The 23,223-nt window shown below is 39.1% G+C and overlaps 1 protein-coding gene across 3 annotated transcripts in view; it reads right to left on the bottom strand.

Moving 5' to 3' along the window:
* TAF1 (TATA-box binding protein associated factor 1) overlaps positions 1 to 23,223 on the bottom strand; it is a 64,057-nt gene that overhangs the window by 17,969 nt on the left and 22,865 nt on the right. For all 3 annotated transcript variants that reach the window (XM_079765108.1, XM_079765109.1, XM_079765110.1), the window contains exons 21-32: positions 22,959 to 23,134; positions 21,946 to 22,124; positions 20,764 to 20,977; positions 19,432 to 19,597; positions 17,799 to 18,010; positions 15,299 to 15,407; positions 14,986 to 15,084; positions 13,969 to 14,146; positions 10,443 to 10,510; positions 9,237 to 9,359; positions 8,178 to 8,270; positions 8,011 to 8,095 (exon numbers count right to left, since the gene is read on the bottom strand). In XM_079765108.1, the coding sequence (XP_079621234.1) occupies positions 8,011 to 8,095; positions 8,178 to 8,270; positions 9,237 to 9,359; positions 10,443 to 10,510; positions 13,969 to 14,146; positions 14,986 to 15,084; positions 15,299 to 15,407; positions 17,799 to 18,010; positions 19,432 to 19,597; positions 20,764 to 20,977; positions 21,946 to 22,124; positions 22,959 to 23,134 (1,702 nt within the window). The remainder of the gene's footprint in view (positions 1 to 8,010; positions 8,096 to 8,177; positions 8,271 to 9,236; positions 9,360 to 10,442; positions 10,511 to 13,968; positions 14,147 to 14,985; positions 15,085 to 15,298; positions 15,408 to 17,798; positions 18,011 to 19,431; positions 19,598 to 20,763; positions 20,978 to 21,945; positions 22,125 to 22,958; positions 23,135 to 23,223) is intronic.

Below are 23,223 nucleotides of genomic sequence, written 5' to 3'. Positions count from 1 at the left end.
GGAATGAAAAAAAAGTCACAAAAAAATTCAGATTTCCAGCTTCACTTGAAAAATTAAGAGCTAACAACACTGGATAGTCATTTCCTTAGGACAACAATCAGATTGAAGTACATGTCACTTTAAATGGAATATATACTGTTACAGGTTACTACGGCCCACTTCAACTCATTTATAATATTACCTGCCTGGCCCCTCCCTAAAGATCACTTAAGTTTGAGATCTCTGCTCTTCACCTTTACTCACTACCAATCCACTCACATTCACCAAGGACTTTTGCACCTAGTATAATCTTCCTTTTGGCTCCAAATCCCTCTAGTCATGGTGGGTTACTCTAAGGTTCATATGTACTACCTATCCAAAATCCTTACAAATCTTCATGATAAAGGTTTGCACCTTTTACTCCCAGGCAAACATACCCCTGGCTATATCCAGAATGTTGTCTTTACTGCAAACTGCTTTGCCTCTGATGTTTCAATTCCGATATCCTTCTTTCCCATCACAGTCTTGTATCTGTCTACCCTTTTTGCTCGCTCTCTCTGACCTCAAGGACACTTACAGGCCCATTAATTTGGGTTTCTCAGTCTATCAAGCCTCTCCTTGTTTTAGTTTCTTCCCTAAATAACCCCTATGCTTTGAAAAGTAAGGTAATGTGCAGTAGTATGCCAAAGTTAAGATATAAGATCATTGTAATATTTTTTCCTTCATCAGCGATTTTACTTGAAGATGGAGGTTGGGGGATATAAAATAGCTTAACAAATTTGAAACAGGACAAAATATAAACAGAGAAGCCTAATACTAATTTGCAAGATAAAACATGAATTACCAAAGAAATTACAAGCTTTTGTAGAGCTGCTTTGGATACTCTTCCAAACTAGAGACTATGCAAGTGGCAATATTCTGCTACAAAGAGTTCTTTGGTGACAAAGTTTGAGAAGTTCAAACTTTTCCTTCTTGTTAACACCTTCAATTCTCGATCTTTCTCACATCCAGAAAGCAAAATCCCAATCCTGAATCAATGATGTCATCTGCTTTCTCAGTTCCCTAACTTGGTTTGATGAATACTGACAAAGAAAATTACACAACTGTGCCAACTGATGTTGCTATAAAAATTAAGTCTCCAATTTCAGCTGGACCCTCAAAGGCTGCTCAACATTTCTAAAATGTCCCCAAGTCAGCTCCATTTCAAATTTCCTACAACAGATAATTCAACCCCTAACCTACATCTCTCTTCAAATTCTCTCTCCCACCATTCCACCCACTCTTAGCGTAAGACCCTGTTTGCTACTCTAGAGAGAAAATGAGAAGCAGAAACTTTTCTCTTTGTCTATCTTGCCAGTTCTACAGGAACCTTATCTCATTTCATTTTTCCTTCTCTTTCACCTATACAAAGTTCCCCTCTGTCCAACATATTGATTACAGTCTTCCTTCTTCCTGTCACAGGCAAATTTCAGTTTCCACTTTCTTACTTCCTATTCATTCATATCCAAGTCTGGCTTCTGATTCCACCAGTTTACTGAAATAGTTCTTCTAATGACCATTCTCTTTGGTCTCCTCTATAGCACTTGACCTCTTCTTATAGCCATTTTCCTCTTCTGTTGGTTTCCAGGACATTGCTCTCTTCTTGTTTTCCTTCTTTCATTCTGGCCACTCCTTAGTAGTCTCCACCTGACCCCTTAGATGTTGGAATTTCTTATTCTATTCTCATCCTACATTCTATCTTAACTAAACAGTGGCTCTTAACTTTTTTGGGTCACATACAGCTTTGATAATCTGATCAAGTTTTGGTCTTTCTATCCAGAAAAACATATAGCCCTATTTTATTACAGCATCAGGGTGTTCAAGAAATGCACCCTATTCCCTATTTGAGCTCATCTACTTATATTTTCATATGCTGATAATTTGAAAAAATATCCATATTTACAGTACAAACTTCTCTTTTGAGCTCTGAACCTGTTATGTAGCTAGCTATCTCCTAAAAATATTCACTCAGATGTCCTACCTCAATACAAAACAATTCTTCTCCAAAACCACTTCTCCTATATTTTCTATGTTAGTCTATGGCACCACCAGTTGCCCAGGTCAGAATTCTGGATGTCATCTGATTTATCCATCCTTCCAAAAGTCGAAACTTGTTTTTTAATTACAAAAGTATTGTGTGCTCAATTTGAATAATTCAAATACCTATATACAAAAAAAGTATAAAGAAAAAACTATCCTCATCTCTTTTAGTAATCCTACTCTACGGCAACAATTGAGCTAAACAGTGACTGATCCCTTTAGGTGGGTTGTGTGTTCATCAGTCTCTATATTGAGCCCATTTCACTCATTTATGTCTGGCCTCTATAGTATCTGAACTTACAACCCCTTCTGTATATACTGTTGCATAATCTAGTTTCCAATAATACATATACTATATCTATATATCTATGTATCTATATATCTATATAAAATATAGATATAAAATATATGTAAAGTAACTTTGATTTTTTTATTCTCACACGAGGATGTTTGATTTGAGAGGGAGAGAGAAAAAAACATGTGAGAAACATCAATCATTTGCCTCCTATTCACACCCCAACCAGGGATTGAACCCACAACCTAGGTATGTGCCCTGACCAGGAATCAAACCCGCAACCTTTTGGTGTAAGGGACGACACTCCAATCAACTGAGCAACCCAGCCAGGACTACACAGGATATATTTTGATATCAGCATATACAAATATACCTTATTTGTTAATCTACCATTTTGATAGCTAACCTGTATTCCATCATATAGATGCACCATAATTTATTCAACCAATTTCCTATTGTTGGATATTCAGAATGCTCCCACGTTTTTGCAATTGTGAACAATGTTGCAATTATAAACATATATATATTTATACATGTGCCTCTGAAAACTTGTGTGGAGTATTCCCTGGAGGTAAAATTGCTTAGATAAAGGAATAAACACTTACACTCATCTAAAAAGTTAGTACCAATTTATGTTTTCACCATCAGAATTTGAGTACTTGGCATCATCTTGAATTTTCTGTCTTTTATCCATACCCCCAACTTTCAACCATTTATGAAGATATCAATTCTACTTCCTCAGTACCTCCTTTTTTCCCCCCAATTGATCTTACAGAGGAAGGGAAGGGGGGAGGGGAGGGGGAGGGGGAGGGAGACAGACAAAGAGAGAGAGACAATTGGCTGCCTCCCACCAACACCCCAACCAGGGATTGAACCACTAACCTGGATTATGTGCCTTGAATGGAAATCACACTCACCACCTTTAAGTGTATGTGACGATGCTCCAACCAACTGAACCACACTGACCAAGGCCTTCCTTAGTATCTCTACAATCTGTCCCCATATTTCCATTCTTATTGATACTTACCTTAGTTCAAGCCCTCAGTGTTTTTAACTTGGATTATTGTCAATAGTTTATTAGTCTCTATATCTCATTCCCTTTCAATCTATTCTTCAAATAGCTTCCAGTATGATCTTACTAAAATACCTAATATGGATGGCCCTCTTTCCTTTTACTTTTTAAATATGTATTTTTATTGATTTCAGAGAGGAAGGGAGAGGGAGAGAGAGAGATAGAAACATCAATGATAAGAGAATCACTGATCGGCTGCCTCCCACACACCCCACACTGGGGACAGAGCCTGCAACCCGGGCATGTGCCCTGACCGGGAATCGAACCATGACCTCCTGGTTCATAGGTTGACGCTCAACCAAAGCCACACTGGCCAAGCCTTCTTTAACTTTTAAAGACTTAGTATACATACTACGCCTTTCATAATTTGCCCACCTACCTTTAAAAACTCATTTCTTCCCACCAAAACTAGCTCCTACTCTGCAACCTAGACCAGCTCAACTACTTTTCACTTCCTTATCCAAGGCAATCATCTACTTTTGCATTTGTTCTGTCTGCCTGGAACGTCTTCCCTACCCTTCTCCACTTGATTATATGCTTAGGATAGTAGGTGATCAATAAAGATTACCTACTATAATCATCATCCTTTAAAATTTAGCACAAAGGTCACCTCTTCTAGCCCAGCTGGGTGGCTCAGTTGGTAGGAGCATCATCCATACACCAAAAAGGTTGTGGGTCCCATTCCCGGTCAGCACACATACCTAGGTTGAGGATTCCATCCCGTCAGGATGCATACAGGAGGCAACCGAATGATGTTGTTCGTTCTCTCTCTCTCTCTCTCTCTCTCTCTCTCTCTCTCTCTCTCTCTCTCTCTCTCTCTCTCAAATTAATGAACATATCCTCGGGTGAGGATTAAAAAAAGGTCACCTCCTCTAGGAATAGTTTCCAGTTTTCCTTACCAGTAGAAAACTTGAAAAACATGAAAGTGAAGATTATCCCAACCTTTTATCTCAGAAATAACCACTATTATTCATGTTTCCTTCCAAATTTTTATATATACATTTCTTTTTTAAAGCATAACTGAGATGAAATCAAGTTTTGTGTTCTGCTTTTCTCACTCAACATTGCGAGCATTTTTGTCTTATTTTTTTTTAAATTTATTTTTTATTTCAGAGAGAAAGGGAGAGAGAAACATCAATGCTGAGAGAGAATCATTGATCAGCAGCCTCCTGCACGCCCCCCTAATGGGGATCAAGCCCGCAACCTGGGTATGTGCCCTGACTAGGAATCAAACCATGACCTCCTGGTCCATAGGTTGATGCTCAACCACCAAGCCACAATGGCCAGGCCATTAGTTAGTTTGTTTGTTTTACAAAGAGCTTTTAATCCTTATATAATAATCCATCACACAAATGGCACAATAACTAAACATTCCCTTTACATTAACCATTCAGGTTATTTCTCATTAATATAAATAACATTATCGCCGAAACCAGTTTGGCTCAGTGGATAGAGCGTCAGCCTGCAGACTGAAGGGTCCCGGGTTCGATTCCGGTCAGGGGCATGTACCTTGGTTGCGGGCACATCCCCAGTAGGGGGTGTGCAGGAGGCAGCTGATCGATGTTTCTCTCTCATCGATGTTTCTAACTCTCTATCCCTCTCCCTTCCTCTCTGTAAAAAATCAATAAAAAATATATTTTTTTTAAAAAAAATATATATATATATATAATATTATCATAAACATCATTGTCTACATCTCTGACTAGGATAGATTATCATCCTATCAGCATGTGCTAATAAGCACCCACATGCATCTTTTTATTTAATGCTCAAAATAACCCTCTAAGGAGGGCATTATTATTATTCCCATCATACATATGGGAAAGCAAAGGCTGAGTTACTTACCCTAAGTCACAATGCTATTAAGTGGTGGGGCCAATTTTCAAATTCAAGCCTACTGGACTACAAAGTCTGATCACTTAACAATTTTTAAGTCTCTCAATGCTGCCAAAGAGCTTTCCAGAAATGTCTTACAATTTAATACTGCCAACAGCAATATGCGAGAACACCTGCCTCACTAGCATTGAATATTCCATTTTCAAAAATTGAGCCTCAGCCCGGCCGGCATGGTTCAGTAGTTGAGCGTCAACTTATGAACAAGGTGGTCATAGTTCGATTCCCGGTCAGGGCATATGCCCAGGTTGCAGGCTTCATCTCCAGTGGGGGGCATGCAGAAAGTAGCCAATCAATGATTCTCTCTCATCATTGATGTTTTTCTCTCTCTCTCCCTCCCCTTTCCTCTCTGAAATCCATTAAAATATATATTTTTTAAAATTGAGCTCATCTAATAGGTGAAAAAAAAGGTATCTCTGTTTCAATTAGCATCTTCTGGGTTTTTCTTACTGCCTTACATAAGCTCCTCATATCTTAAGCCAGCCATCCCCTGGACAAGTAGCCTTTCTGAAGACTCCTGCTTACTTATCATTTGTTATAATCATTATTGAACATCTGTGAGCCTACCAACACATCTGTATTACCAGAATTCTGGCTGATTAGGTTTAGGTGTTTTCAGGAGACAATAATGGGTAACTGACATAAGGGCATTTCCTCTAATTTCCAAAGCAGTAAGGAGATCTCAAGAGAGAAAGTACATTATTTTAACCCAACCGAGATGGAACAAAAATGGAAGGTTCATCTTCTACCACTTCCCTTGGTGAAATATACAGGTAGTAGTTAAATACAGTTCACCAAACTTGCCCTGTTCTTTCATTCCTCCCTGATATTGAACATTCTGTTCTCTCTGCCTAGAATGCCCATTTTTTCATCTGTCTTTCTGGTTGTCCCTCCTTTCACCTACCCCCTCCAATTCTCTTCCCTTCTATCTGGCAAACTTACAGCCAAACTACATGAGCTGCTAAGTATTGCTGGAGAAAAGCCCTACAATCATGTAAATTTTTAATTGAGATCTCAGTATGCTAGTCAATTCTCTCAAATGCCCTCAGCTCCCTCTTCTATTTTGCTTAATGAGTTATATGGGATCATCATTTTGCTACTTAATTCCTTCAATGTTCTCTCACTTAGGATAAAGTAAAAACTCTCCATTAAGTGTGTAATATGGCACACAGACGCTCTATGATTTAACTCCTATGTACCTCTCTACATCTAACCAGTCTTTTACCAACATGCACACTTAAAACACACCCCAACAACTTGTTTTATAAGCTTATAATGCAATTTCAGGCCTCTGTGCCTTGACAAATTACATTTCTCTCTGTCTAGCAAATTCCATTGATCCTTTAGAATTCAGCTTAAGAAAACTTCCAGAAAGCTTCTTCTAATTCTACTCTGATTTAGATACCCTGTTTTTCTGTGTTTCTTTGGCACACTGCATGCATCTAGCATATTTAAGTTCCATAATTTTTCTTTTGTTTTGCCAACTAAACTATAACCAAATTGGGGACAGGGACCATATCTAATGTGATTTTGTATTTGCAGCATCTACCAGTGCCAACACACATTAGATGCTCAACCAATATTTTCTTAACAAGTGAGTCATTCAAAACTGAAATTTATTGCCCAGCTGGCATGGCTCAGTGTCAACCTATGAACCAGGAGGTCACGATTCGATTCCTGGTCAGGGCACATGCCCAGCTCAAGGGCTCAATCCCCAGTAGGGGGCGTGCAGGAGGCACCAAATCAATGATTCTCTCTCATTATTGATGTTTCTATCTCTCTCCCTCTCCCTTCTTCTCTGAAATAAAATTTAAAAAAAAGATATTAAAAAAAAAAGCCTTCCCTAACCTTTAGGTGAAGGTGCTACTTCCTTTCCTCTAGTGCACTTGCTGCATTTTAACACCTTTCCCTTCAATTGGATTGTGAATTACATGAGAACAGTGACTATCAATAGATTAAGTAGCAGCACAGAACCTGGTATATATTATTCAATCAGTTCATATACTGAGCTCACCCTGATCTATGAGTCACATTTCCCTAAGCTCCATCTAAGGGCCTGGAGCATAGGTGAGTTTTCACATCCTCATGGAAAGCAGTGATGACTCAAAGTCCAAAGTAATATCCACTTCATTTTTATTCTCATCTCATTTTTCTGTACTTTTCAAAGTTTAAAAGAATAAATGTGCATTGCTTTTCCATCATTAACAGCTATTAACAAACTTTACAGAACACATACACTAAAATATCAAAAAAAATTATTTAAAAATAAATAAACATGTGTGCCTGCTTTAAAAAAGCAGAGTAAACCCTGGCCAGTTGCTCAGTGGTTAGAGCATTGGCCCGTGGACCAGAGAGTCTCGGGTTGGATTCCTGGTCAAGGGCACGTATCTCAGTTGTAGGTTTGATCCCCAGCCCAGGTCAGAGCCCAATGCAGGAAGCAACCCATCGATGTTTCTCTCTCTTTCATTCCCTCCCCTCCTCCTTCCCTTCCATTCTCTCTATAAATCAATGAAAAAAATATCCTCAAAGTGAGGATTAACAAACAAACAAAAAACAGAGTAAGATACCTGACTGATTCTGCTGACTATCACTGCTCAAGACTTCTTCATGCACTTAAATTTTAATAATGCTAATTAATTAATGTTAGATGGGACAGACTGATGGAGAGAGAAAAACAAGGAGACATACCCACCATTGTACTTAACACTGTTAGCAAGGATAAGGTTGACATCATCTAGAAAGCTCTCTCGACTCTGATACTTGTGCTTGGAGATATTCTGTGATTAAAAGAATCAGGCACTTAGATACACATACAAAGTTAATTGATTCCAAAAAGACATATTAGAACAAATCACTCACCTTACGTATGGTCTCTAAATCCATTGGACTGACAATCACTTTATAATAATCTGGAACAAACTTCTTATTAACTGGGTGATGAAATGGCCAAGACTAGCAAAAAGAAAGCATGAGAAATTAAATAAAAACCATTCTTTATACTAGAGATTCTCAACCTTCATTGGGACACAGATATTCCTAAGACTGACCAAAGCTAATGACCCTTTTCCCAGAAAGACACATAACCACACAAAACTCTGTATGTAATTTAAGGTGTTCATGTATTCCTTTAAGGGTTCCTATGCTCTGAAAGAGTAAGAACCCCTGCTCCATACTCAAAATTTCTTATTCCCTAGACCCGTGGTCAGCAAACTGAGGCTCACGAGCCACATGCGGCTCTTTGGCCCCTTGTGTGGCTCTTCCACAAAATAACATGGCCTGGGCGAGTCTATTTTGAAGAAGTGGCGTTAGAAGAAGTTTAAGTTTAAAAAATTTGGCTCTCAAAAGAAATTTCAATCGTTGTACTGTTGATATTTGGCTTTGTTGACTAATGAGTTTGCCGACCAATGCCCTAGACCCATCCAGAAGTTTTAATGCATTACACATATACAACACAAAAGGAAACTTAGATCAGAATACCTAGGCAGGATCCTTATAACAAAATGGTGCATTGAATTAACATAGTAGCTCTGTCATAAAGTTGCAAAAGACAAGAAATGAAACAAAAGACAACACCGGATAATTATCAAACTGTCATTTTTCAAGAAGCAACTCTATTTCCAAAGCTTCTGTTGGCTGGCATATTAATTTCTCTCCAGGGCTATTCAAGAACATTCAAGTACTGAATGTAAATAATAGGAAGAAACAACCTCTTATGTCCACAGATTCCTGGCCTCTTTGATTTCAAAGACAATGCACACATAGAGCAAAAAAGTCAGTTTTGACATTTATATGCCAGTTTGAATTGACAAACACCACCCTCCACCAAACTCCCCGACATACATACAACACATGTATACCCTATTATCCTTTCCTTTCCCCTGTACTATCTTCACAATACTTAGTACCGAGACCACTTACATCAGGAACTGCCATCATTTTCTGGGTGACAATATTATCCAGAATAAAAGAAAATGCCACTTGGTCATCATCATCCAACAAGGGATTGATAGCTTTCTCTAAACGAGCCAATTTGTCTTCTTTCTGACATGAAACAAAGCAAAGGTTTCCCTGAGGTATGATCATCACAGAAAATTAAGGATAATTTAAAGTTCAGTTGTCTATTGCTGTTGCCGCAAAAAGTCTAAGAATTGTCGATTATTAGTTTCAGGCAAAAAGTCAAGATAAATGACATTCCAGTAAAAGGATCAAACAGGATGTACCAACCATTCCTTTAGGTATTCTGTACTCTACTCTATATTCACCAAAAATATATATCCCTGGGCATCAATACCTTAGCTTCCATAATAGAAACACCTTTACCAAGTTAGATTTTACCATCACGCTGTTTTTGCTGTAAAGCTATTGCTAAAAACACTGAACATATTACCATTGACTAATGACTTCTGTGTAATGAAATCTAAATTAAATTCATTTCATACTTTACTGGGAAAAAGTTTATGTATCAATTATTCCACATCCTCACCAACACTTAGTATTATCAATCTTTTTTTTAAAGTCTTTTTAAAAATTTATCCTTTCTGGTGGATATGTAGTGGTATCTAACCATGGTTTAAATTTGCACTTCCCCAATAATCAATCAAGTTCAGAATCTTTTCATGTTTATTGGCCATTTGATTATCCTTTTATGAAGTATCTACTTCAGTATTAACATCATTATCATTGTATCATCATTGTGTTTTTGTAAGCTTATAAGGTGCCATATTTTTTTAGGTAAGAAGATGGAACATAGATAGATTTCCTTTTAAAAATTAAAATTCCTCCCTGCCAAAACACAGCCTCTTAACTCCAGATGACTTCCTGGAAAATCACTTTCCTTGGCCCTTTCCAAAGAGACATGTGGGTTATAGATTTTAATCCTAGCTCTACTATTTAAAAGTCATGATGCCCAGGACAAGTAATTTTCTTCTATGGACCTCAGTTTTTCTATCTACAAAAGGAATTGGACTATATAATTTCTAAGGTCCCTTCCAGACTCTTAACATACTAAAGATCTGCTACTTCTACATTTCTTTACTCTTTCTTCTGTTGCATTCCCTAATTCCTCAACCCTGCTACCCATCACTTTCTAATTCCACTGCCTTTCTCTCATTTTAAATGTCTTACCTCTTTGAGTTTTTCATCACAGAGATCCAGCATGGATTGAGAGATCTGGGTCAATGAGTGCTTTGGCCCTAAATTATAGAGCAACAAGAAGAAATGGAACTGTTAAAAATGGGAGGCAAGCCCAGCCAGTGTACCTCAGTGGTTGAGCCTCGACCTATGAACCAGAAGGTCACGGTTCGATTTCCAGGCAGGACACATGCCCAGGGTTGCAGGCTCGACCCCCAGTAGGGGTCGTGCAGCAGACAGCCGATCAATGATTCTCTCTCTTCACTGATGTTTCTATCTCTCTCTACCTATCCCTTCTCTGAAATCAATAAAAATATATTTTTTTTCAATGGGAGGTAAGAGCTGCCAACACTTCTCCACATTTACTTAAGCACCAAATATGTGCCAGGCACCAGACTAGCTGCTGGATTAAACACATAAACCAGTCTTATCTTCATTTTTAGTGCCTAACAAATAGTAGATAAACAACAAATGAACAAACTAATTTTAACTCTCTTCCTTATTTGTGTATATCCACACATAGTAGTACAACTGTTGATACTGCTGTCTTTAATACCTTGAAAATGATACTATGGATGGAGAACAACAATATGTTTAAGGATGGCTGAGGAGATCAATACAGGATTTAAAATCTTTCCATACTTAGCATATAGAATTTGCCACTGTAATTTTTGTTTGCAGAACTCACGGTTTGTGATGTCCTCCCAACATATGGCTAATCCAAAGCCTTTCTCATAAAAGAATCCTTATCTCACCTCGGAATACTACTTTAGTTTCCCTTATATCCATAACAAGAGCTTCAGAAACCATATCCTACACTCCCTGCTTATGGCTGCCCTAATTTAAGCTCACTAGGATAGTTAAAATATTTTCATCTAGACTAATAATTCTGACTACTTCCTTTCAGTACGTTTTTTTCTTATCTATCCCTGTCTATTCTTTCGTGTAAGTGTTCCCCAGAGCCTAAACTTCAGCTCTTTTCTCAACCACTAAGTCATTTAGCATTCATTCATTTATTCATCAACAATGTTTAATGACATGTTCAATAAGAATAATGGGAAAATAAGACACCATTGCCCCATGTTTACAAATGAGAAAACTGAGAAGGCTATGAGCAGTTAAAATAATTTATCTAAGGTGACTCAATTTGTAAGAGTCAAGAGCCATGACTCATATGCTACCTGTACTCTTTTTATTTTTTTCTTTAGCTCCCATTGCCCTAGGAGCAGTATCAGTGAAGTAATTACTTCGGCATATGTCTGATATTTTGCTGCCTGTGGATTCCTCTAGTATTTTTATGGTTTCCTGTCTTATGTTTAAGTCCTTTATCCATTTTGAGTTTATTTTTGTGTATGGTGTAAGTTGGTGGTTTAGTTTCATTTTTTTGCATGTATCTGTCCAATTTTCCCAACTCCATTTATTAAAGAGATTGTTTTGACTCCATTGTATGTTCATGCCTCCGTTGTCGAATATTAATTGAGCATAGTGGCTTGGGTTGATTTCTGGGTCCTCTGTTGTTCCATTGGTCTATATGTCTGTTCTTGTGCCAGTACCAGGCTGTTTTGATAACAGTGGCTTTGTAATACAACTTGATATCTGGTATTGAGATCCCACCTACTTTGCTCTTCTTTCTCAGGATTGCTGTGGCTATTTGGGGTCTTTTTTTATTCCAGATGAATTTTTGGAGAATTCGTTCTAGGTCTGCGAAATATTCCTAGGTATCTTAATTTTTTTGGTGCGATGGTAAATGGGATTGCTTTTTTAGTCTCTCTTTCTGTAAGTTCATTATTGATGTATAGAAATGCCATAGACTTCCTGGCGTTAATTTTGTATCCTGCTACATTGCCGAATTCATTTATTAAGTCTAGTAATTTTTTGATGGAGTCTTTAGGGTTTTCCATGTACAGTATCATGTCATCTGCGAATAAGGACAGTTTTACTTCTTCTTTTCCAATTTGGATGCCTTTTATTTCTTCTTCTTGTCTGATCGCAGTGGCTAGTACTTCCAGTACTATGTTGAACAGGAGTGGTGAGAGTGGACATCCCTGTCTTGTTCCTATTCTTAGGGAAAATGATTTTAGTTTTTGCACATTGAGTATGATGTTGACTGTGGGTTTGTCATATATGGTTTTTATTATGTTGAGGTATGATCCTTCTATTCCCACCTTGCTGAGAGTTTTTATCAAGAAAGGGTGTTGGATTTTGTCAAATGCTTTTTCTGCATCAATTGATATGACTATGTGATTTTTATCTCTCAATTTGTTTATGTGATGTGTCACATTTATTGATTTGCGAATATTGTACCATCCTTGCATCCCCGGGATAAATCCTACTTGGTCATGGTGTATGATCTCTCTGATGTACTGCTGGATCCGATTTGCTAGAATTTTGTTGAGGATTTTGGCATCTATGTTCATGAGGGATATTGGCCTATAATTCTCTTTCATTGTGTTGTCTTTATATGGTTTGGGTATTAAGGTGATGCTGGCTTCATAGAATGAGGCTGGAAGTATTCCTTCCTCTTGAATTTTTTGGAATAGTCTTAGGAGGATAGGTTTTAGTGCTACCTATACTCTTAACCCCTATACTAATCTGTGCTCAAGGACACAATGGAAACCAAAAAAGTTTATTCTTTACATGCAGAAGCTGTATTGTTTTCCCCCCTTTAAAGACTCAGAAAGATTTCTTCCTCCTTGCCTTTCCAACTTCTAAGCAAAGTGGACATATAACATCCCCTGTAATAGATTTGTAGACCAAATTAAAGATTCACACAGAGCAAATATGTCACACACACATACTCTGCACAGGTTTCATCCACATTGAATGCTTCTCCCTTCTTTTTACCTAGGCCCACTTCTTAAACTCCTAGTACTCCCCATGTAATAGTTTCATTTCAACAGATACAGACTCCAAATTCTCCATAGGATACATTAAAAAGTGGTAATGAAAAGAAGCAATATACAGTTGACCCTTGAACAATGCAGAGGTTAAGGGCACTGACCACTCACATAGTAGAAGATCCATGTATAATTTAAGTTGGCTCTCTGTATATTCAGAATTCCACTACCAGCTGACCATTGAACAATGTGGGTTTGAACTGTGAAGGTCAATTCAAAAATCATATATAGCCCTGGCTGGTTTGGCTCAGTGGACTGAAGGGTCCCAGATTAAATTCTGGTCAAGGGCACATGCCTGGGTTTCGCGCTCGGTGCAACATGCAGGAGGCAGCCAATGATTCCCTCTCATCACTGATGTTTCTATGTCTCTCTCCCTCTCCCTCCCTCACTGAAATCAATAAAAAAATATTTTTTAAAATCATATATAAATGGACCCACACCTTTGAAACCTAGGTTGTTCAAGGGTGAACTATATATTAAATGACTAAAATGTGAAATATCGAATTTTCAAAACTACAAAATGCACTAATACATTTTTAGGACCTTTTCATCAGTCCTATATAGTCTGAACTTATGAGGACCTGAAAGGTGACTTCTTCAATCAAAGAATAGATGATTCTTACCATTGTAGGTTGCACTATTTTTCACAATGAGCTCCAAATGCTCTCTGAACTCTTCCCGAGATGGGTAGAGGCGTTTACGCACATTTTCACGGAGTGTCTGTAAGTCCATTGGCCGAGTAATAATTTTGTAGTAGTCCTTTACAACCTTTCCATTGACTGGAGTATGGAAAGGGTATGTCTGTGTAAACAAGAGCCAGCACCATCCATAAGCAAAGAACACTTGTCAGAGCCAATTCATGAAGATTCTTTCACCTTACCTCTCTACCTGTTCATCAACTCTCAAAGTATGTTTTCTAGATGGAGCAGGTCTGACTGTTTCCTCTACTCAATTGTTTTTATAATAAAACAAAAGAAGCAAAAAACTATAACCTAGCCCTGGCCAGAGTGGCTCAAATGGTTGGGCATCGTCCTATGCACCAAAAGCTTGCCAGTTTGATTCCTGGTCAGGGCATATGCCCAGGTTGCAGGCTCGATCCCTGGTACAGGGCATTTAGGAGGCAGCTGATTAATGTTTCTCTCTCTCTCTCTCTCTCCAAACATCATTAAAAATATTTTTAGCCCTGGCCAAGTAGCTCAGTTGATTAGAGCATTGTCCCGTACACCAAAAAGGTCGAGGGTTCAATTCCTGATCAAGAGTTTCAGGTTCAATCCCTGGCCCCAGTTGGCGGCATGTGCAGGAGGCAACCAAGCAATGTGCCTCTCTCACACTGATGTTTCACTTTCTCTCTCTCTCTCTCTCTCTCTCTCTCTCTCTCTCTCTCTCTCTCTCCACACCCCTCCTCTCTCTCTAAAAAAAAAAAAAAAAGGAAAAAACATCTTCAGGTGACGATTAACAACAACAAAAAGACAGAGAAAAAAAATTAATTTAAAAAATAACACTATACCCCAAATAATTAGGAGTTCCACATAATCTAGGACTATACTGTCCTCTATCTGAAATCACGGACAGAACAAAAAGCCTTTTTGTCTCTACTGTAGACATGAATGCTGTATTGTTTTCCCCCCTTCCAAACTCACATTTGGAAGATCTCTCATGTCGTTGATGATAGACTCCAAGATGGATGACAGAGTCACCATGGGGTCTGTCCGGCGCCGGTGGATGGACTTATGAGGTCTCTAAGGAAAAACAAGGAATCAGAATGCTTCTATAGATTAAAAAATAATACTTTCTAGCTAGACAAATGTTTAGGAAGTCTTACAATGAACAATACACATAATTTTCAGGGAAAGGACAAAGGGATTCAGAATCTATATCAGGACCATGGCTTAGAGGGCTATGGGAATTAATGAGAAGCTCATCTGGTCAGAAAGAAGCAATGCAAATACTCACATTCAAATAGTCACAGTGAACAGTGGTTCCAACTCGCCGTTTCTTCTTAGGAGGGAGTTGCTGTTTAGGGAACTTGAGAACCAGAGATTTTCTTCGAACCTCATCTGCACTGCAATCAATAACACTTTCATAGCATGCAGTCCCTATTTCTAGTCCCCAGGGATAAAAGCAACTATAGTGAAAAAGTCCAAAGTCCCTGAGAATAAGCCTGGGGAGGAAAAAGCCAAACTAAAGGCCAGACATCCACATTCTAAGGCTCAAATCAGGCAAGGCCTCATAGGATCTCCAAGATAATAAAGAACTAGGCAAGCCACAATTTCTCCTCAGTTTCCTATTTAGAAAATAAGGGAACTAGCCCTAGCCGGTTTGCTCAGTGGATAGAGCATCAGCCTGTGGACCAAAGAATCCCGGGTTCAATTCTGGTCAAGGGCATGTACCTCGTTTGCAGGCTCGATCCGGGCCCTTGTCGGGGCACATGCAGGAGGCAACCAATCAATGTGTCTCTCTCACGTTGATGTTTCTCTCTGTCTCTCCCCCTCCTTTCCACTCTCTCTAAAAATCAATAGAAAAAATATCCTTGGGTGAGGAGGATTAACAAAAAATAAAAAGATAAAAATAAACAAAAAAAAGAATTCAAATATATTTTGAATACCCTGACTGTACTTCATTCTATAGGTTTGTTGTTGGTAGTAATATTGGTATTGTAATTCTCAAACTATTTTGTATGTATCTTAGGATAAAGCAAATGTATATATTGATGTTGGACGTCAGAGGAAAGATACAAATATGAAATGTAGGGAGATATGAGGAATAATCTATAGATACAATTTGAATCTCTATGAATTGTGCTTTACAATACATGTATACTTCCTAGTTCTGTCCACTAAGAGCCTAGTAGCAATGGCATCTAGATGGATCCTGGTTTCTAAATAGCATTCCCCAATAAATGGAACCAGGGCTCCTTTAGAGAAATGGCTGATTCTAGGTCTGGGACAGGGAAATTTCAAGGAGATCCTAGAACATTGTGTGTCAGAAAGCAAAGAAGTTATCAAAGATTTATAGGGTCATTTAAAAAAGACACAGGATCTGGTATAAAGGGGAAAATTTGGGACAATAATGGAAATAAAAATTAATAATGAGGTTAAGTTTACAAAGGAAAGAAACTTCAGAATCCGTAATGGTACTCAAAAAAGGAGGGGAAGCTTTTCTTTATAGAATGCCATTTAATGTAGAAAGAATGCTAGAATTAGGGAAAAAACAACAACATTGTTTTGCGACTCCCCAATGTAATAATGGATCATCAATGGATGCCAAAACCATTGAGAGAATACCTGTTATGGATCAGGATATTCACCAACATATTCATTACAAAGGGAAAAAACATGCCTTTATCATAGAGAAATCTGGGGATCACCACTTTAACAAGATGATTAAAATAGTATGGAAACCTGACAATATGAGCTTCCTGATGTGGTGTATTAAGTACATAATACCACCTATGTAGTAACCTTGCCAAAGACATTTAATCTGAATATAATCAATGAGAAAACAACCAGACAAATCCAGATTGTGGGATATTTTAAGACAATTGGCCTGGACTCTTCAAAAAAAAAGTCAATGTCATAAAAACCAAAAAAGGTAGGGAAGGCATTTCTACATTAGGAAAGACTCAAAATACTTAAATGTTTGAACTGGAACTGGATCCTGAATTTGGGGATAGGCAATAAAGTACTTTGAGATAACTAAGGACATTTGAGTAAGAACTGGATGCAAGATACTACTGAATTAATGGTAATTATGTTCTTTGTTGTTATGTATCATGTTGTTATGTCCTATGCTAAAGAATTTATAAGTGAAATATCATGATGCCTGCAAGTTATTTCTAAATAGTTGAGCAAAAGTTTAAATATATAAAGATGAAACAAATGGGACAAATGCTTACAGCTGGTAAATTTAGAGGAATAGCATGCTGTAATAGTGTTTAAATTTTTCATAGGTTTGAAATTTTTAAACTAAAAAGGGGAAAATTTTTAATTTAAAAACTTCTCCGCTTCTCTATTAAATTCTCTGAGGGCATGGGACAGGTATGTATAAGCATAGTTTGTCTCCTTAAACTTTTTGGATGGTCCATAATTAGAACATTCCGAGATTAGGGACCTTACAAATATTGAGTGCCTGGAAAATAAAATATGAAGAGCATCTACTATATGCCAGGCACTGTGCTTTATATAGTCTCTCTCATTTTTATCTCATAACTACCGTAGGAAGGGTGGTTTTATTTTGTAAACAAGAAAACTGAGACTCAGAAAAGTAGGTACATGCCCAAGAGCAAGTGGTGGAACTTAGTAAGTGCTTTGCAACAAAAGATTGTAATTTTCATACTGGAACAATTACAGAGGAAAATCCATCAAAGTTCCTATGCCCTTGGCACATCCACCTGCTTCCCATCAATATCACCAACCTCCAATAGATCTCTTCTGTGGCACTTTCTATCCCTTACCTCTCAATTAGCTGTTTCCCCAAGACAATCTTGGTCCCTTCAACCTTGATAAGTTCTTCATTATCATTATGAATGACTGTCTTTTCCAACTCCTCTTCCTGTTCCTCTGTCATGGCAACAGGATTGGAAGGTGGAGCATTTGTTTGATAATAGAGGGGGCAGAATTTGTTTGTCCTCATGTGCCCAATGGCTCCACAAGCCCCACATTTCAGCTGCAGGAGGAAAAGTACCAATGTCAGAGGTAAGAAGGCTGCATGATGTTAGCTTTAAGAAATATATACAATTTGGGTAGTTCAGCCTATGATCTTTCTGGAATAAAATTAACTTAATTTCTATGAAAATTATTTTGCATAGAAAAATAAAGTTCAACAAAAGTCTGCTGAAAAATACAAGGCAAGAGAGAAACAAAGGCAGGATCAGAACTTTGGTTTGAAAAGAACTGTTAAAACACCTTCAACCAGAGGCATTGGACAAAAGTGCATATGTATGGAAAAGGCACATTAAAAAAAATACAGAGAAAGAACATTTCTATGAAACTCAAAGAAAGAAAACAGAGAGGATTTCCACTCCCAATTTAAGTTGTAAACTATGAAAATAGTAAATGTATAGAAGAAAGGCTGTTGGAAGCCCAAGGCTGCACTTGGCAACACAGGCAGCCAGCATGGGCATATTCCCATCTGTTTTGCAATTGACCACATGTTCATCTGTGAAATGGGGTCAATTTTTTATCATATTTACATAAGATCACATACATTAAAATACTTTAATGACCTCATGTAAACAGGAGCTTAAATTTGTAGAAAATTTCATAGTTTATAAAGTGCTTCCCTTGTATTATATCACTTACTACAACAACACTGTGAGATAGGTATTGTATAGAAAACAGGTTTGAAAAGGTTATGGTCACAGAGCTATTAGATGACAACCAGACTTGAATCTACATCTTCTGTTTTAAGTCCACGGTTCTTTCCACTGTACCACAGTTGCCTCATTTTATGGTAAATATTACAATTAAACTGCATAGAAATATATGCAATCCTACCTAAGTTATGTAAAGCAACATGTATTTTATATTTATTTCTGTTGCTTCTTTTAATACATACAATTTAAAAACAAGATGTGTGTGTAAATGCTCATATGTACATAAATATACATGTTAAAAAATCTTGCCCTAGCCAGTTTGGCTTAGTGGATAGAGCGTTGGCCTGCAGACTGAAGAGTGCCCGGTTCGATTCCCAGTCAAGGGCACATGGCCAGGTTGCAGGCTCGATCCCCGGTAGGGCTGGGCAGGAGGCAGCCAATTGATGGTTCTCTTTCATCATTGACATTTCTCTCTCTCCCTCTCTGAAATCAATAAAAATATATTTTTAAGAAATCCACCAAACCTATTTCAACTCCTAGAAAATATTTCCAATGGATGAGGTATGAAATGACACCCAATGGCACTAGATTAGGTCTGGTGGTATTGGTACCAGTCATACTAGTACTGAAAACACCCAAGTAGCCATGTCAATTCAGACTAGCTTTTGACAATAGTGCCCTCGTCCCCAATAAGGGAGGATCCAAAAGCTGGGGGAAAAGTATGCTTTCTTTCTTTACTTTGTTAATTATGAACATACCACATTATACTTACTTTTAGGTCAGGACGCTCCTTCAACTTTTTTGGCTTTTTCTCAGGAGGACCCTTAAGCTTCTCCTTCTCCTGGTTCCGCTTAAGCCGCCTCAGCTGCTCTTGAATCCTCCGCCGTTCTTTTCGCATCTCTTCTCGATGCTGTTCATCAAAAAGGGCAAATTTTCGACTAAATAACAGGGAGAGGAGGGTGTAAAAAAAAAATCACAGGACCATAAGCAAACCTAAACCAAGAAGACTGTTCTAATAGCTAAACATCTCCAAACTAAAGTAATCTATCCATCCTATATAATAAAGGGCTAATATGCAAATAGACCAAACGGTGGAACAACCGGTCGCTATGATGTGCGCTGATCACCAAGAGGCGTGTGCAGAACATGGTGGGCGTTGGCCGCAGAAGGATGGTGGAGCAGGTGAGTGAGGGTTCCAGACCAAGGTGGGTCACTGGTCACTGTCATCGGGGTGAGCCTCTGTGGTTACTGAAAATTCTTTGCTCCCACGCGCCATGATCCTGCCCAGCGTTCACAGCCGCTGCTGGCGCCAGCCCCATTCACACCCACTGCCGGTTCCAGAGCCACCACTCGCACCCGTTGCCAGTGACCGGCACTGGTCCTGATCACTCAGCACCATCAGCAGGTGCGAGCACCAGCTGCAGGCCCTGATCGCTCCTGAGGGCTTCTCCACCACCCCTGCTCCTGCAGGGCGATCGGGGCAACAGCCACTGCTGCTCACACCTGCTGCTGGCGTCAGCCCCAATCGCTCCACGCCATCAGCAGGTGTAAGCGGGGCCAGCACCATTAGCGCCAGTGGCAGGAGCGGCACTGCCCGCAGGCAGGGGACCAGGGACTGCAGTGGGAGGGGCTGGGCAGGGGCACAGGGGATGGGCCAAGACCCGCCCCTGTCCCTACTGCAGCCTCATGGACCACAGTTCCTTTTAAGGTGCACAAATTCGTGCACTGGGCCCCTGGTACTAAAATAAAAGAGGTCACCTGGCATTCCCATCTCCCCCACTCATCAGCCTTTCAGTTGCAGAGTAGCACCTCTCTCAGAATGAGAGTAATCCCTAAGATTTCTGCCAGCCAACCAACTAACCAAAATGCAAAGGACTCAGGTAGAACTGAAAATATCTTTGTTTTGTGGCAAATATGGAATTCTCCCTGTGATTTGGCACTACTCGAACCCAAAGATCTAAAAGGAAAGATGGTTCCCTATTAGTGGACTTCCAGTGGACAACAGTGCAGAATCCTATCACTAAAACTCAAGCACTCACCCTCACTCCTATTCCCCACCATTTATCATTCTTAATCACAGTGGAAAGTGGTGAGATAAACTCACATGAACTCCTCATCTTTTGTGGTCCGTATGCGCACATAGGCATCTATGACAGCTGGCTTTCGGACTGTCTCACAGCGAACATATTCTTTCCCCTCTTCATCTCGAAATGTGCGATAAATCTTGAGACAACGGCCAGTGGCAGAAGAGTTAAGGCTAGTCACAGAGGCTGTATCATCATCTCTGTGATTGTTTCCTGCTGCTGCCGAACCTGCTGCTGCAAGGCAGAAAAACATTTCCACACATTCCCCCTGCCACTCAAATGTCCATTTTCTTGGGGTTGAGAGAAAACCTCCAAGCTCAACATGCCACAAAACTATGGTTCTACAGAAAGTATAAAAGTTCCTACCAGCCCCCAAATTGTCCTTTCCTGGCTTCATTTTACCATTGCCAATGTTCCCATTTTTTTAGTACAAAGTTCTGAAAGGATTTCAATGAACTACATCTTCAGCCTTTATCCTCTCTCAGTATCTACATCCAAGTTTTCAACTGCCTACTTGAAATCCATACTGGGAAGTGTCATGGGGATCTCTAATTCCACACATTACACCTTCCCTTAATACTACTTCTTTCTTTGATATTTACTACTTTAATCAATGGTACCACCATCTTTCTACCAAGCCTAGAGTGAAATTTTAAGGTCACCTTGGTTTTTCTCCTCTTTTCATTCTAGTATCCATATCGCAAACCAGTTCAGGCCTTTATCATCCCCACCCTCAATTTCTGCAATTTTTGGTTGGTTATTTTAAACCCTTTTTAGGATCTATAACTCCTTTGAGAATCTTATGAAATTCATGGATCCTCTCCTCAGAAAAGGCACATTTGCACAGATTTTACATGTAATTTCTGAGGGTTCAAGAACAACACCCCAAATTCACCCATGGTTTCTGTATTAAAAACTCTTACCCTCTAGGATGAATGCCCAGAAAGCTCACTTGATGGACATAGCCCTGGCTTGACCAGGCCTGGCACAGACAGAAGCAGTTAATAGATTGGCAGTATCTCTTCAATTTGTGCCCTATAGACAAACCTAAAGACCAATTTTCAGTGCTATCTACCTCATCTACAGGCTTTTCTACACTCATCCCCTGCTACTTCTGCCTCTGGTTTTGCCTCAGTTATTAGTCTAAAGTTATACTTTTCCAATCCTTCTTTTTTGTCTGTCTGTAAAGCCACTACCCTCACCCAGCAGCATCCTCTGTAGTTCCTTCCGCTCCTGCTCCTCCCGTTCACGTGACAGCTGAGAGCTGGTTTTCTTATTCTGCAACATGTTCTCAATATTCTTTCCCATTTCTTCAAAGTCACTGTCTTCAGCTGAGCTGCTATCTGTATCAGTCGATAAGACTTCAGTTGATGACAAAACCCTAAAAAGAGAAAAAAATGTTAAAGACAAGGGAAAATATGAAAGTGTAGAAAGAGCTGAACATACACGGTTTAGGCAAGAGTAGGAAATTGGAAAATCAACTTTAAAAAGGAATACTCAATATCCACTAATTCATGGGACCCTACCAAAAAAGCTTTACAAAATTTTCCTAGCCTGGCCAGTATGGTTCAGTAGTTGAGCACTGACCCATGAACCAAGAGGTCGCTGGTTCAATTCCCTGTCAGGGCACATTGCCCGGGGTTATGGGCTCAATCTCCAGTAGGGGGTGTGCAGGAGGCAGTCAATCGATGATGTTTCTCTCTCATTGATGTTGTGTCTCTCTATCCCTCTCCCTTCCTCTCTCTAAAAATCAATAAAAACATTTAAAAAATTTTTCCTAGACTTGCCAATAAGGCAAGTTTGAAATATGTAGTAGTACAGCATTTCATATTCAGAATTCCTGGAGAAAGCCTGAGAAACAAATTAGCACATTGCCCATTTTTAATAGGGCATTACCATCCTCTCACAAGTAAGCCTTCAGACAGAAACACACCTGTCCCCTATTACCATTGTGGTGCCTGCCAGGTCCAAGTAGACCACAAAAGTTGCCATGGAACCAAAGCTCAAACCTAGCATGTCTTGCTATTCAAAATATTTGCCAAGTTGTTTTGAAGGAAGTACTCTAGCAGTATTATGAACAGATACCACATTGAAATCTCAGACACCTGACTACCTAAGTCACATTATTAGGTGACCTCCTATTCATTATAAAATAGTGTCTAGGACCTCACCCCCTCTCCCAGCTTGGATTTTCTGCAGCACTAAAACAACATACTTGTTCTGTAGGTCAAAGATGCGTTGACATTCCTCTTTGTAGCGTTCTTGATGCTCAGCCACAGAAAACCTTGATCCACGGGCAAATTTACTCATTGGCCCTTCCCCAGAGCGGGCCTGTTCTGTTGACATTGTGCGTACCACATCAATCACTTCCCAGCGGGACAACTTTTTAATCTACAGGATATATACACACACACACACATACACATACAAATCATTCAGAGATCTCAAAGAATAAATCAAGGCACAGTGGGAGAGGTAGA

The sequence above is a fragment of the Cnephaeus nilssonii genome (assembly GCF_951640355.1).
Source record: "Cnephaeus nilssonii genome assembly, chromosome: X".
Classification (NCBI taxonomy): domain Eukaryota; kingdom Metazoa; phylum Chordata; class Mammalia; order Chiroptera; family Vespertilionidae; genus Cnephaeus; species Cnephaeus nilssonii.
This window is presented reverse-complemented; position numbering and strand designations above follow the sequence as displayed.